This window comes from Sinocyclocheilus rhinocerous, unplaced genomic scaffold (assembly GCF_001515625.1).
Source record: "Sinocyclocheilus rhinocerous isolate Xijiao unplaced genomic scaffold, SAMN03320098_v1.1 scaffold603, whole genome shotgun sequence".
NCBI lineage: Eukaryota > Metazoa > Chordata > Actinopteri > Cypriniformes > Cyprinidae > Sinocyclocheilus > Sinocyclocheilus rhinocerous.
Genome location: NW_015656630.1, coordinates 27,356 through 40,494, shown reverse-complemented (window position 1 = coordinate 40,494; position 13,139 = coordinate 27,356). Strand labels below are relative to the sequence as shown.

General features: G+C 37.1%; 1 protein-coding gene across 1 annotated transcript in view; it reads left to right on the top strand.

The window, feature by feature from the left end:
• cxadr (CXADR Ig-like cell adhesion molecule) overlaps positions 1-13,139 on the top strand; it is a 61,261-nt gene that overhangs the window by 39,218 nt on the left and 8,904 nt on the right. The window contains exons 2-3 of the mRNA XM_016528329.1: positions 4,891-5,060; positions 10,167-10,371. Coding sequence (XP_016383815.1) covers positions 4,891-5,060; positions 10,167-10,371 — 375 coding nt within the window. The remainder of the gene's footprint in view (positions 1-4,890; positions 5,061-10,166; positions 10,372-13,139) is intronic.

Here is a 13,139-nt window from a genome sequence, read left to right as displayed (position 1 = left end):
TTTGCAGTTTTTAACACGAAGCGCTTACAATGTGCGCATCCGGTGTGCAGAATGATGCACTTGAAGCAACACGGCTGACACACCGAATGTGCACATTGTAAGCGCTTTGTGCTGATAGACTGTATAATATACATAGGCCTATATTTTTTCATATTTATTGTTTATTTTTTTTATATTTTTTTAAATATATAAAATATAAAATATATTTTAATATAGTCTGTATCTAGTAGATTGTGAAAGAATGATTATCAGTTCCACACACAGAGATATATAAATTCTACATTTATTTAAATGAGGGGAAAAAACTTCACTAGGTATCAGAATCGGTATCGGAGGCGAAAAAGGTGGATCGGAGCATCCCTAATCTGGTTGGCCATTGCATTCCCGAAATCAACAGCTCAGTCTGTGATTGGCTACATTGTGCAACCTTTTAAACACGTGTTATAAATAGAAACTCTGCCTAGCTTGCGCGTGTTAATCACTTTAATGTTATTAGTTGTTCTTTTTGCTTTTGTGCAACACATAAATAACAATTTATATGTTTTAGACATTTTATGTTTAGATCATTTCTATTTTGCGGGAGTCCCGGGCCGGAGTGGGACTCATTTTCAGCCCTGGAGTTTCATGCCTTAGACCGGCCCACTTTGTTTTGTTTTTTTTACTGGCCTTTTCAGTGCTTTTCAAGCTCTTTGCGCTTTCTATTATAAATTTTTTATCTATTATTTTTTGCTCTCATATCTCCAACAATGACTTTTTTTTTTTTCGCTGTCAGGGGAGTCAAAAGATAATTACATCATTGTCGAATGAATGAAAATGCATATTTTTCAATTAAAGAAAACTTGTGGGCTGCTTCTGGTGCTTGGATTTTTACTTCAATAATGAGGTCCAAGTTTAAGAATAGCCTACGCTATAAGTATTTATTTTATTTTATTTTATTTTTATTTATTTTTTTTGTAATGCATTTTTTGCCTCTCTATTTAACAGCATTAACTTACAATGAAAGACATTTGTTATTATTATGGTCTGGTGAAAATAATAATATGGGCTGCGAGAAAATTATAAATAAAAAGAGTGGGGCTGCTATGAGTGCAGGCAGCCTAGGAACAGCATAGTTCAACCCATTGGCATGATAACACCGGCCCTCGCGGCCAAAAAACAGACCGGCCCACCGGGAATCCTCCCGGTGCTCCCGATTAGCCAATCCGGGCCTGCTCGCCCATCAAGAGTTGTCCTGCGCTGCACCCTGTTGCGTTGGGTCCCGCGGTACTCCTACGGGATTGCAGGTCTCTAGTTCAAAGTCCAAAGCGTGAGGAAAATCTGTGCTGAACAAGTGTTACTCGTCAGTTGTTCAGTCACATTTTTATGAATTTTTACAAGGCATGTGACAATGCGATACGTACGACGTATTCGTAATGAGACTCATTTATAAATCTGCTTTTGTCAACAAAAAGAAGCATTGAGGTGTTCCTGCACGTTTCCGCCAAAAGAAGAGCGAGAAAGAGCAAGAACTCCATCAACATTCATAAACGTTAGTATTGTAATTTTACTGTTGTTCTGTAAAATAAAATAAAAAGTAAGACAATAATAATGATAATAATCATTACAACAGCTATGTTAATACATGTATTATAACATTCACACATAGTGTTCAAATTAGTGTGTTAATACATGTATTATAACATTCACACATAGTGTTCAAATTAGGATCTGTTATATTTTCTAATGTTTTAAAAGAAGTCTCTTCTCAGCAAGGCTGCTTTTAATTGTACAGTAAAAAATACATGCCTGATTCAAGGAGGGGGTCTGATGGTCAAAAAAATATTATTTTACTAACTTTTAAGCTAAATTGTGCTTTGTTGGTATAGTGTCTGCTAGAATGTAAAAAATGTTCAGAGTTAAATATTTTTAAATTGTTTTGTAATTAATTTTTTTTCTTTGAAGAGCCAGACAATACAGTAAAAAGCACATTTTGGCTATTTAATTTAAGCAATGGTGAAAAAAAATTGTCAAAATACATGGGGAAAAAAACTTGTAAAACCGTGTTCGGTATTCGGCCTTCGGCCCAGTGTTTCATTTTGTTCGGCTTCGGCCAAGAATTTTCATTTCGGTGCATCCCTAGTAATTGTAACTTTATTATTATAAAAACTTAAATGTGTGTAATTTTAAAGGGGTCATATGATGCTACATGCACTTTTACAAGTTGTTTGAACTGAAATGTGTGTTGGCAGTGTGTGTACACAACCACCCTAAAATGATAAAAATCCACCCAGTGTTTTTTTTTTTTTAAATCTGCTCAAATCTTTACCCCTTTCTCAAATCGAGCTGATCTTAGATGGCTGTCTGTGTGATGTCACAAAAACAGGCCCCTCCCACGATAGTTTGATTGACAATAGAGTTTCAGCACAGACTGGACTGGCGTCTTACCTTAGACCCGCCCTGGGTGAGCTGTCATCAGCCACCATTGTATTACAACTGGAGCAGATGTAGACAAGAATGACTCCTAATAAGCGATTGAGGTGTTCTGTTGTTGGATGTAATAATGAACATAGCAGTAGTCATTTACTCCCGACATCTGAAGACGCAGTGGTTTAACTTTGTTTCTGAAGGGAATGCGCCCCCGATCTACATAAATGCGTCTATGTTCACGCGAATCATTCATGATCCAGCCTCATCTACAGAAGAAGTGAGTTTTCAAATCGAGCCGATCTCAGATGCCTGTCTGTGTGACGTCACACAGACAGGCCCCTCCCACGATAGTTTGATTGACAGTAGCGTTTCAGCACAGACTGGACTGGCGTTTTACCTTAGCTCCGCCCTGAGTGAGCTGTCATCAGTCCGCCATTGTTTCACCGCCGGAGCAGATGTAGACAAGAATGACTCCTAAGAGATTGAGGTGTTCTGTTGTTGGATGTAATAATGAACATAGCAGTCGTCATTAACTCCCGACTTCTGAGCCGCTGAAGACGCAGTGGATTACATTTGTTTTTGAAGAGAACGCGCCCCCGATCGACATAAATGCGTCTATGTTTGCGCGATTCATTCGTAATCCAGCTTCACCTACAGAAGAAGTGAGTGTAAGGTTTTTTTAATGAATATTTGCAAATTGCCTTTCCTAATAATTTGCTAATTAGCAAGTTTCACAATGAATGCGGCTAAAGTAAACAGTCCCTCAGAGAGCAGCTCGGAAGAGAGGGGCGGGGTCAGCATAGCTCATTAACATTTAAAGGACAATGCTACAAAACTGCGTGCTCTGAAAAGAGCTGTTTTTGACAGGGTGAACAATTAGTTTTTTACACTACCATTGAGAAATTTTAACCAAGCTATGTTACAGACTTTTCATTAAGGCCCTAAAGAATCATATCAACTTGTGGAAAATGGGCATCCTATGACCCCTTTAAGTGTTTGTATATAAATCAGTTAATTTTAACCTTCAGTATGTAGTACCAGCTGACTCTCATGTACATTTTATAGCATTAGTTGAGAGATTTTGTTTTCCGTGAGAAAATTTGGCATGTACTGTACCTGATATATATACAGAATAATCGAAATTGAATCGAAATGAAAGCTCGTGAGTCCGAAGAGAATCGAATTGTGAAATTTGTCAAAACCCAGCCCTACTATCTATAAATTCGTTTTTTTGTATTTTTTATGTATTTAAAAAGTAACTTTTTAATTATTTATTTAATAGTATTTATTTGACTTTGTCTCTCATTTATTCACTTGAATATTGCACATGAATATTGCTGGTGGTAGTTCCTGACCAGTAAAAGCCATGTATCATCAATCAAGAAGAGCTTAAAGGGGTCATATGATGCGATTTCAAGTTTTCCTTTCTCTTTGGAGTGTTACAGGCTGATTGTGCATAGATAAGATCCCTGAAGTTGCAAAGACTAAAGTCTCAAAACCAAAGAGATATTCTTTATCAAAGTTAAGACTCTGCCACGGCCCCCTAAAATGGCTCGTTCTAACACGCCCCCACATATCTACCTCACTATGTGAAAATATTTGAATAATGCCGCCCAAACGTTCATGCAAAGAAAGAAGGCGTGGTTTCAGGAACAGCAGTTAGTGTTGAAGCAGCCATGTCAAGGAGACGCTGTGTGTTTCTAGGCGAAAGCAAAAGCACTTTATTTGGCCTTCCAGAAGTAGATGCATTTAGGAATCTTTAAAATTACTTACAACAGAACAGCAATGCATTTTATGGACGACCGTTTCGTGAACCTAGGAGAGGAGGTAATTCTGACTTTGCTATGACAATCTGGCAAGGAGGGGGCTTTGTAGAAAACGAAGCGTTTGAGAGAGGCGGGGCATAGAGGACCTACAATAATGTACAGTATTTGAAAAATAATGTGTTTTTTGAACATTTAAAGCATGTCAACATATTCTGTTACACCAAATACACAAAATAATGATCTTTAAAAAAGCATCATATGACCCCTTTAAAACCTGTACTTCGGCCTGTCTGGATTCTGTTAGGAAATGATAGTATTCCTGCAGACAGATGCATTTTTGAGGTTTATGTAATGTCTATACTTATTCTTGAGCTCTGCTGTACAGATCCCTACTGTTGTCTGCTCTGTTAGTAGTCATTTACTAAATTATGTTCATTCCAAGAATAGATGATCTCGGATAAATTCATCTTCAGCTCTAATGAGGTCATGCACCATGTATATCTTCTCAGACCACAGAATTCAGTCATTGTCTCAAGGATGCTGCATTACACAGGCTTTGAGCTATAAATCCTATAGGGGTATCAGATCCAAACCATGCGAAAAGAGCATCCATCCACACATTTACTAAAGAAGCTGATTGTGCAAATGACTCCTTTTGGAAATAATATGCGGCATGTTCATTACTGTTTGAAAGCATTATCTTTTCTGCTCTTCTCAGGCCCAGCCTGTGGACTACAGATCACTTCCACTGGCCCCACATCCATTGAGAAAGCCAGTGGACAGACTGTGAAGCTGGACTGTCAGTATACTCTCGCTGCTGAGGATTCTGGGCCTCTGGACATTGAGTGGAGCCTGCAGCCCTCTGACAACCAGAAAAAAGAGGAAGTGGTGAGTAGACAATGTGATGGTGTATCAGGTTATGAGATATGGTTAGTGTCTGTGTGAAAGAGACTGTTTCTTTATGTGCTTGGGGAAAACATATTTGATGTCTGCATTATTCAAAAGCCTCTGGGAGGTTTAGTTTGACTTTGTCCCTTGTGCTCCATCGCCTCTCTTCCTGTCAAAAGTTCTTGTTTTCAGCAAAAACACAAACTCTCAGAACTAGTTTGACTGCCTCTGTTGTGCAAAGCAACACAGTAACATTCCTACTGCACATTCATCAACAACCACACTTGTACACAGCGTTCTAGCTAGAGTTTTAAACAACATCAGAATCTAACCAATCAGAAGCTATATGATTTTTATTTTGATGTTCACACACAAGCAGCTCACGATCTGGTGGTTTCAGTGTCACAGAGGTTCGAAGGAAATCTTTGCATCTATGAGTTTGGGTCACTAAAAACATGCAATTGGGAATGCAACATCATATTCACAAACTTGTAATTAGAGGCGCTTATAAACTGGCTGTTATCAACAAAAGAGGAGCTTTAAGGGTTCCTTGTGGTCTTCCATCAAAATACAAGCTTAATTGATTTAACATTTGAAAATGGAGAAATTAAGAGACATAAACACTAGTATTGTAATTTTATTGATAAATTATTATTAGAAATAGTTTTTTTTCCTTAAAGACTTTGTTACACTTAAATATAATGATAGTAAAATGTATTTTATTTATATTTAATATTTATTATTATTATTATAATAATTATTATTTTCTAGTCATTAATATATAATCAAACAATTTTTGGCCACTAAATGGGTTGCAGTTTTTATCAGAAAACCAAACTTCGAATCCCAAATGATTAAACAGCAATATTTAGTGAGCATCCCACTTAAGATCTGTTTAGAAATCAAGTATTGGAGGTATTTGCATGTGATTGTCCTTGAAGGTTGACCATTCATTGTACATTTTACCTGCTTTGAGCTGCAGCAAGCAGGTTCTGGTTTGTGAGCTCCACATCTGTCGGAGGGAAACGCAGCTCACCACATTGGGTGTTTTATGAACGTGTCGTGTTGTTTTAGTGCTCTGTAAAGTTGCTCCCTGGATGGATATGTGTGTGGCTTTACATTAAGGGTCTAGTTTTACACACATGGATGTGCATTTGAATTTTATTGGTTTTGGCAGAAGTTAGTTGATTGATTGTTATGTATTGATGTTTTGTGTGTATGTGTCTAAGCGCTTTCACTTCTCTATGAATTGTGGTCTGCAGAGGCACTGCTTTTTCCCCTGTGTCCGCACAGGTGCTATCTCTGTAATATAGACCGTAATTAAACTGTCTCTCACTTCTTACAAAAGGCAGATTTTTGCCCCAACACTAGACTTGCAGGTAGAGTAAGCAGCCAGATATATGTGTGCTTGTCTGCTGCAACCCCTTCATGCAGAGATTACCTCATACTCTTTCTCTCCAGAGATTATGCATTTAGCTGGGGACAGAATTGGGTCAGGAGCCCTCAATGGTCGATCTCCCTTTGGTATCCTTGCACCTTTCTTCCTATCTCTCTCTCTCACACATGCTCTCTCTCTACTCCATCTTTTTTCTTCTCAAAGCTCCTTCATTTCTTCTGTCGTTCTACACCTAATTTTTCATTCTATTTTTATCGTTCTCCCTTTCTCCTCACATTTCTGTTCCCCTCAATTGCTCAGTTTGCTGTTTGCTGGGTTGTCCTCATGGGTATAGACCTGCACTCTTCCCCCTCTTTTCTACCAGGCTTTGCCCCAGGACTTGAAATTTGTCTTTGACCCACTTCATCGTTTTTAATGGTTTATAAGAAGTTGAAGGTTGGACACGGGCTACTTCAATTTTTGTGTATGTGTTTTGGGAGATATTCCTAACATTTATTATGCCCCAGTTCTTTGGAATGCTTTTTCACAGCATTGTGCTCTTGCTTTTGCAACTATTTTTACAGTATCTAGCTACATAGTTACATTTGGTTTCGAATGGCAAACATGGCCTGCATATAGTAGTATTAAAATATTTTGATGGCTTTCTTGTATAATCCGTGAGAAAATTTGGCATGTACTGTACCTGATATATATACAGAATAATCGAAATTGAATCGAATTGAATCGAAATTAATAGAAAAACGTTATATAAAGTTGTATTATTATTATATATACCCTTGATTTTTGGCTCTTCCTTCACTGATTGGCCTTGAAAAGCTACTAAATGAGAGAAAAAACGAAAGAGGAGTTATAAACAAAGACCAACTGACTTGTCAGTGTTTGGTCTATCTTAGACACATCCCTTTTTCATCTCTCACTTTTGATCCAAGATAAAAGAAGAGGGCTTGGCACTACACAAACACACAAGGCTGCCTTTTGTAGGAAAATACATTTTCCCCTGTATTCAACAACAGTTCCTATATTTTGAGTGCAAGAACTAAAACAATGACTCAACCTTGAATGCAGAACCCAATTTCCAATGATCGTATTCATTGTGAAGGTCTTTGGGACACAGTGAAGCGTGAATGATTCTCTTGTTTGTGGGACGCTGTTGACAAGTTGTCGAATTCCATACCAAACTGCATTGTCATTAGTGTTAGCATTTATATTGAAGAATGGATGGGAATTGGGGGTGACACTTACTGTACATGCATTGTGGCTCCATAATCTCTTACATGGCACCAGCAATTGCACAATAGCCACGCTGTGATTGAGTCTGAGAGTGATAATGGGAAACGCAAAACAAAAGGATTATTTAGAAAATAGAAGTAAACATGCAGGGATTTTATCATTGCTTTTTTTTACATATAAAAAAGGAGATAAGATTGTTTTGCATGACCCCAGTTGCTGTTTTTGCATTGATTGGAACATTTGTGTTTTGATGTCTGTATCTGTGAGTCAGAGAAAAGGTGTTCTAGTTCATTTGAATAGTTTAATTCAACATGAATTGCCATTTGCTATTAATTATAATGACATACACTGCCATTCACAAGTTGAGGGTGTGTTTTTTTTTTTTTTGGAAATGTCTCTGATGCTCACAAATGGCTCATATTATGAAATACAATTTTAAAATAAACTGTTTTCTATTTGAATATATTTTAAGTTGTAATTTATTCCTGTGGCGTAATTTATACCAACACTGTTAAAAAGATTCAAAAGTACAGCATTTTGTTTGAAATGGAAATATTTTGTAAGATAAATTACTTTACTTTTGATCAATTTAATACATCCTTGTTGGAAAAAAGTATTAAATTCTTTTTTAAAAAATCAGTAATTCACAATATGTTGGAAAAAAGTATTAAATTCTTTTTAAAAAAATCAGTAATTCACAATATAAAAGGTAGAGGACCTTGTTTTATCCATCTGGAATAAAAAAAAAAAAAAAAAAAGTTGCATAAAGTGAGTTTGCTAAAGTAATGCCTAAATAACATTTTAACTAACTACATTAACATTTAAAGATATTTCAGGGAAATGGCAACTGGCAAGTCACTACATTTGTAAATACAGATTACAAACAAATTTTCTTTGGACCAGGAATGTGCATTTAAATAAGTAAAATAAGGTACTTTTTAGTACTGTATGATTAGCAATGTAAAGGCTGTGGTGGTTGGCATGCACTAGTTTCCAGTAGCAGATACTGTGGGTCAGAGCAGCATCTGTGGTTGTGCAGTGAGGTTAGACACTGATGTAGACAGGCAGGCCTACAGAAACTGCCTGGGCTGTAAAGCAGACTGATCTCTAACACAGGTGACTCAGTGCTGCTTTGCATTTCAAACAAGCCTGATGTGGCCCTGGAGGAAGTGCATATACCTACAGGCATACGCATACACACTCAAGTCTAAACAAGATGCACAAGTAAACATATGCACACTTTGATTTTTACAAGTGACACTGTGTCCTTGACTTGTAGATGGCGGTGAAACTGCACACTAACTAACAATGGTTAGTCTTAACTATGGAGGGTGTCCAAGTCATCATGAAACTAAAATAGCATATATTTTCTTCTGTGTTGTAACGTACGTCTGAGTGTAACAGATTATTGAAAAATAAAGAATATAGGGCAGGAATTTGGTTCTGTCCATCAGTTGTGTCGTCTCTGATTTTAATTTTGTATCTTTTGTTCTCTGCCTTGAGCAGACTTTGTTTTGACTTTTTGAATTGAAGTACGTTATAGTGCCTGTATGATGTTGCTTCAGGCAGTTGCTCTTATCCCTTTTTTATTATATTGTAGTTATTATGTTTGGACATGGAGTGATTTATAGACATCGTTGGCTGTTTCCTTGAAATCCTGTTGGCAGACTCCAGGTGGCATGGATTAGGCCTGCTTACTAAGTGGTAATTTGGACAAGATGCTCTTAGATTCTGCAGATGTTTGGATGTTAGAGTAAGAATGAGGGAGAGGTCTTGCTTTTTCCCCTTAATTTTTTTCTCTTTCCTTCTCCCCTGTGTCCTGAATATTGTCTGATACATTCATTAGGATTCTAAGTGTCTCCGAGCTCTTGCTCCATTGCCCTGAGGTGCGTTCTCAGGACTGCTGCGCATGAAGCAAGACGCCACGGGAGGCTGTCGCCCCTCCGTCGTCATGGAAATGAAGTGGTGGGGATGGGGTCTGTTGAATGGATCCCATATTTTCCCTCCATGGGTGACAAGAGTCTGTGCATGTCTTTATCTGTGTTTGTAGTAAGTGCATGTGTCTTTTAGCCAGAAACAGAACTGTACTGTCCCTTAAAATGTAGCATTTTGAGAAAGAAGCATGTATTGATGATTTAAAATATACCTTCTGGTGACAGAAGGTGTTGATGTAGCCTAACAAGAACACTACTGTTTAGGTTGTAGCATTGAAAGGGCAAATAATTCACTTGTGCTGAAGGATGTTTTTAAGACAAAAGGGAGCACTGTATTTGTCTTTGTCCAACTGACTTTCAAAAGCAGAAACATTAGGTTTTAGTCTGAATGTGATCATTAGTTTGACCGTTCACTGATACCTACACTGTACTTTTTTTCCACCACGAGTTGTTAAATTGAAATGTCGAGTAACATTTCACCAATACATGAGTTTTGCTTACTAAAACATGATTCTCTTGTTTTTGTCATCTCGTTCCTTCCCACAGGTGATTGTGTACTCAGGTGACAGGGCCTTTGAACACTACTATGAACCTCTAAAAGGAAGAGTCCACTTCAACTCCCCTGACCCTAAAAACGGTGATGCCTCCATGAACATTATGGGTCTGAAAGCCACAGACACAGGAACCTATCAGTGCAAGGTGAAGAAGGTTCCTGGTATCAGCAGCAGGAAGTTCCTCCTAACCGTCATGGGTGAGTGGAAAAATATAACTTTAGCTGAAAGTGGCATTTACAAGCTTATCTCAACAACCAATCTCTAACTCTGTCTATACAAAAATGCTTGCCTTATTTGGAGTTGTTTTGAGAAACACACTCCATTCTTATTTTCTTTTCTTCTGGAAGGTGAGCTATAAAACTTAAGGGAAAGTCCTGAGTGACAATGTATTGATCTGCACCATAAATGCACAATAAAGTTTGATTTCACAGGCACTCTGACATGCCTTTCAAGGTCTGCATTGATCGATGTCAACAGCAAGTGTGACATTAGTGCTGCTTCACGTGTGAAATATCACCTGTTCCTTGTTGTGTTGACTAGCGTCAACACAGAAACGCCCTAGGCAAACATGCACGCCAAACAAGGCCATCAGAAGCACTCCCCAAACATTATGATGACAGTGACGTCACCTCCCGAAACTCAATAACCACACAACCAAGATGTGTATTTGCATTGCAGATGCATGAATAGCAATAGCTGTGAGCTGTGAGCTGTGTGTTAACAAAAAGAAACAGGAAAAAGGGAACAGGAAAAGGTTTTAATAGAGGTGAAATCCAGTATTAAATGGACCATTCACCAAGTGATCTGTGTGGTGTGCTAATATTTTTCAAAGTAGCCAAAAATATTATTTTATTTATTAGGATTAGGATTGTCAAAATTATTGGGCAATTAAAAATTAATTAATTAACAAGTTTAATAATGGAGTTTCCACAAAAATATTAATTAGCAGAACTGTTTTCATTGATAATATCAAATCAGCATATTAGTGATTTCTGTGGTTCTTTTAAATTGTAATTATTTTTAACAGTATTACTGTTTTACTGTATTTTTGATCAAATAAATGCAGCCTTATTATAAGACCCCAAACTTTTGAACATGTATTTTATATATTATTTTATCATATTATTTACCTTACTTAATGGAGTGTTCAATTGCGTTTAGTTTTTGCTATAGTATTCAGAATCTTTAAATTTCAATGGTATTGACCAAAGACAAAGTAGTGAAAGTGGTTGATTGATTGATTGATCAGTGTCAGTTCATGAACCAGTGATTGGTTAGGCAAAAGACTTTATTGGACTTAAACTCCACTAATTTATTAAAGTGAAGGACTGTTTGGCAAGAGCCGACCCGGTGTTTGGAGGTGGACCACAGTAAGACCGATGGAAGGACACAGATTGGTTGTGCTCTCAGCAGTTGATGAATGCAGCTGTTCTCTCTTCGCCTGTTCCCTTCATTGTCCACCCTCATCCTATCGCTGATGATCGCGGGGACTCTGTACCTGCATTCAGAGCAGATGCTGTCTGGCTGCGTGCGTGTGTTCCTTACTAAACGTGTCTCCATCAGAGATAGCAGTCCAAGGGCATTCACTTGAAGGGGCTGTATATGTGCTACATTGCCACCTCAGAGACACGGCTCTGCTCTAGTGATGCAGAAACGGAGAAACACAGCACTTTTAGTAGGCACAAGCAACTTTCAGCTCTTTATCTTCAAATTTGTTCTCCACCAGACAACTTTATATAGGTTTAGGTACAGTTTAGGCATGTAGTTTAAAGGGTTTACTGACATCTGCTCTATTATTTTAGTATTATTTATATACTGTTACACCGTGTCTACACCGGACGCGAGCGGCATGACGCAACAAAATACAATAGAACCTATTATGCTGTCTACACTGGATGCGGCGCGGCGCGACAAATTCCCGACAGTAAACTGCTGCTGCGTTCTATTTATGACGTACTGACACAAATTTCAAATGATTTTCAGCGGTCTCTTTGTCGTGTCCAGGGTAGACATGGTGTTATAGTTTTTGTTAATATTTTGAATTAGCTTTTATTTTTTCAGTTTATTTTATTATATTAAAATTTTATTTTTTTATTAATTTTGTGCTTTTGTAATTTTTATATATTTAAAAAATATTTTTATTTAATTTTTATATTTATTTCAGTTTGTCATTTTAGTTCTTATTTTAGTTTTTATACTTATTAGAACTTATTTTAAATTAATTGGATGCCAATGCAAGTTTTTACATCTAAATACATTTTCATCAAATTTTTTTTAATTAAGTTTTATTTTAGCTTCATTTCAGTTATTGAAAATTATTTTAATAGTTTGCTAACAATAATAACAATGCTGCTCACTTCACAAAGACTGATGTTCATTTAACAGCGCCACTGTCCTGGGATTCCCTTACTTTTTCCTGAATTTCTATTGCAAACAATAATTAAGTGGATGTTTTTCGAAATGGCAAGTTCATTATACGTTCATTGTCCCAGTAATTTTTACAGTAAATTTGTTTAAAACATTGGAATGTTTTAAAATGTTAAATTAAACATGTCTCATCATAACTTATTTCACAGACTGAATGAAGTTGTGTACAACATTTTGTTGATGCCGTCAGTACTTGCAAATGACATGCTTCTTCAAGATTGTTAACTTAGGGTGAACTATCTAGCATTCAAGGTGGAAAAAGTAAATTCATCTTTTCCCAGACAGCAGAAAATAAAACTGCTTGACCTTTTTCTTTTCACACCTTTATGCGTCTGTAGTTGCATCGGGCAGTTTGACTTTTTCATTCTTGTTTTTCTTCTCGCCTTTATGACCAGTCAAGTGTGGTCACCTCAGAATACCGACATGCTTGCCTTGGTCACACTGCTAAGCTGTAAAACAACCTCATCTTATAGAAAATGTCTAATAATAATAACAAACAGTTTTTCTCAAACTAACGGATACAGATTGTTAGTGTGTA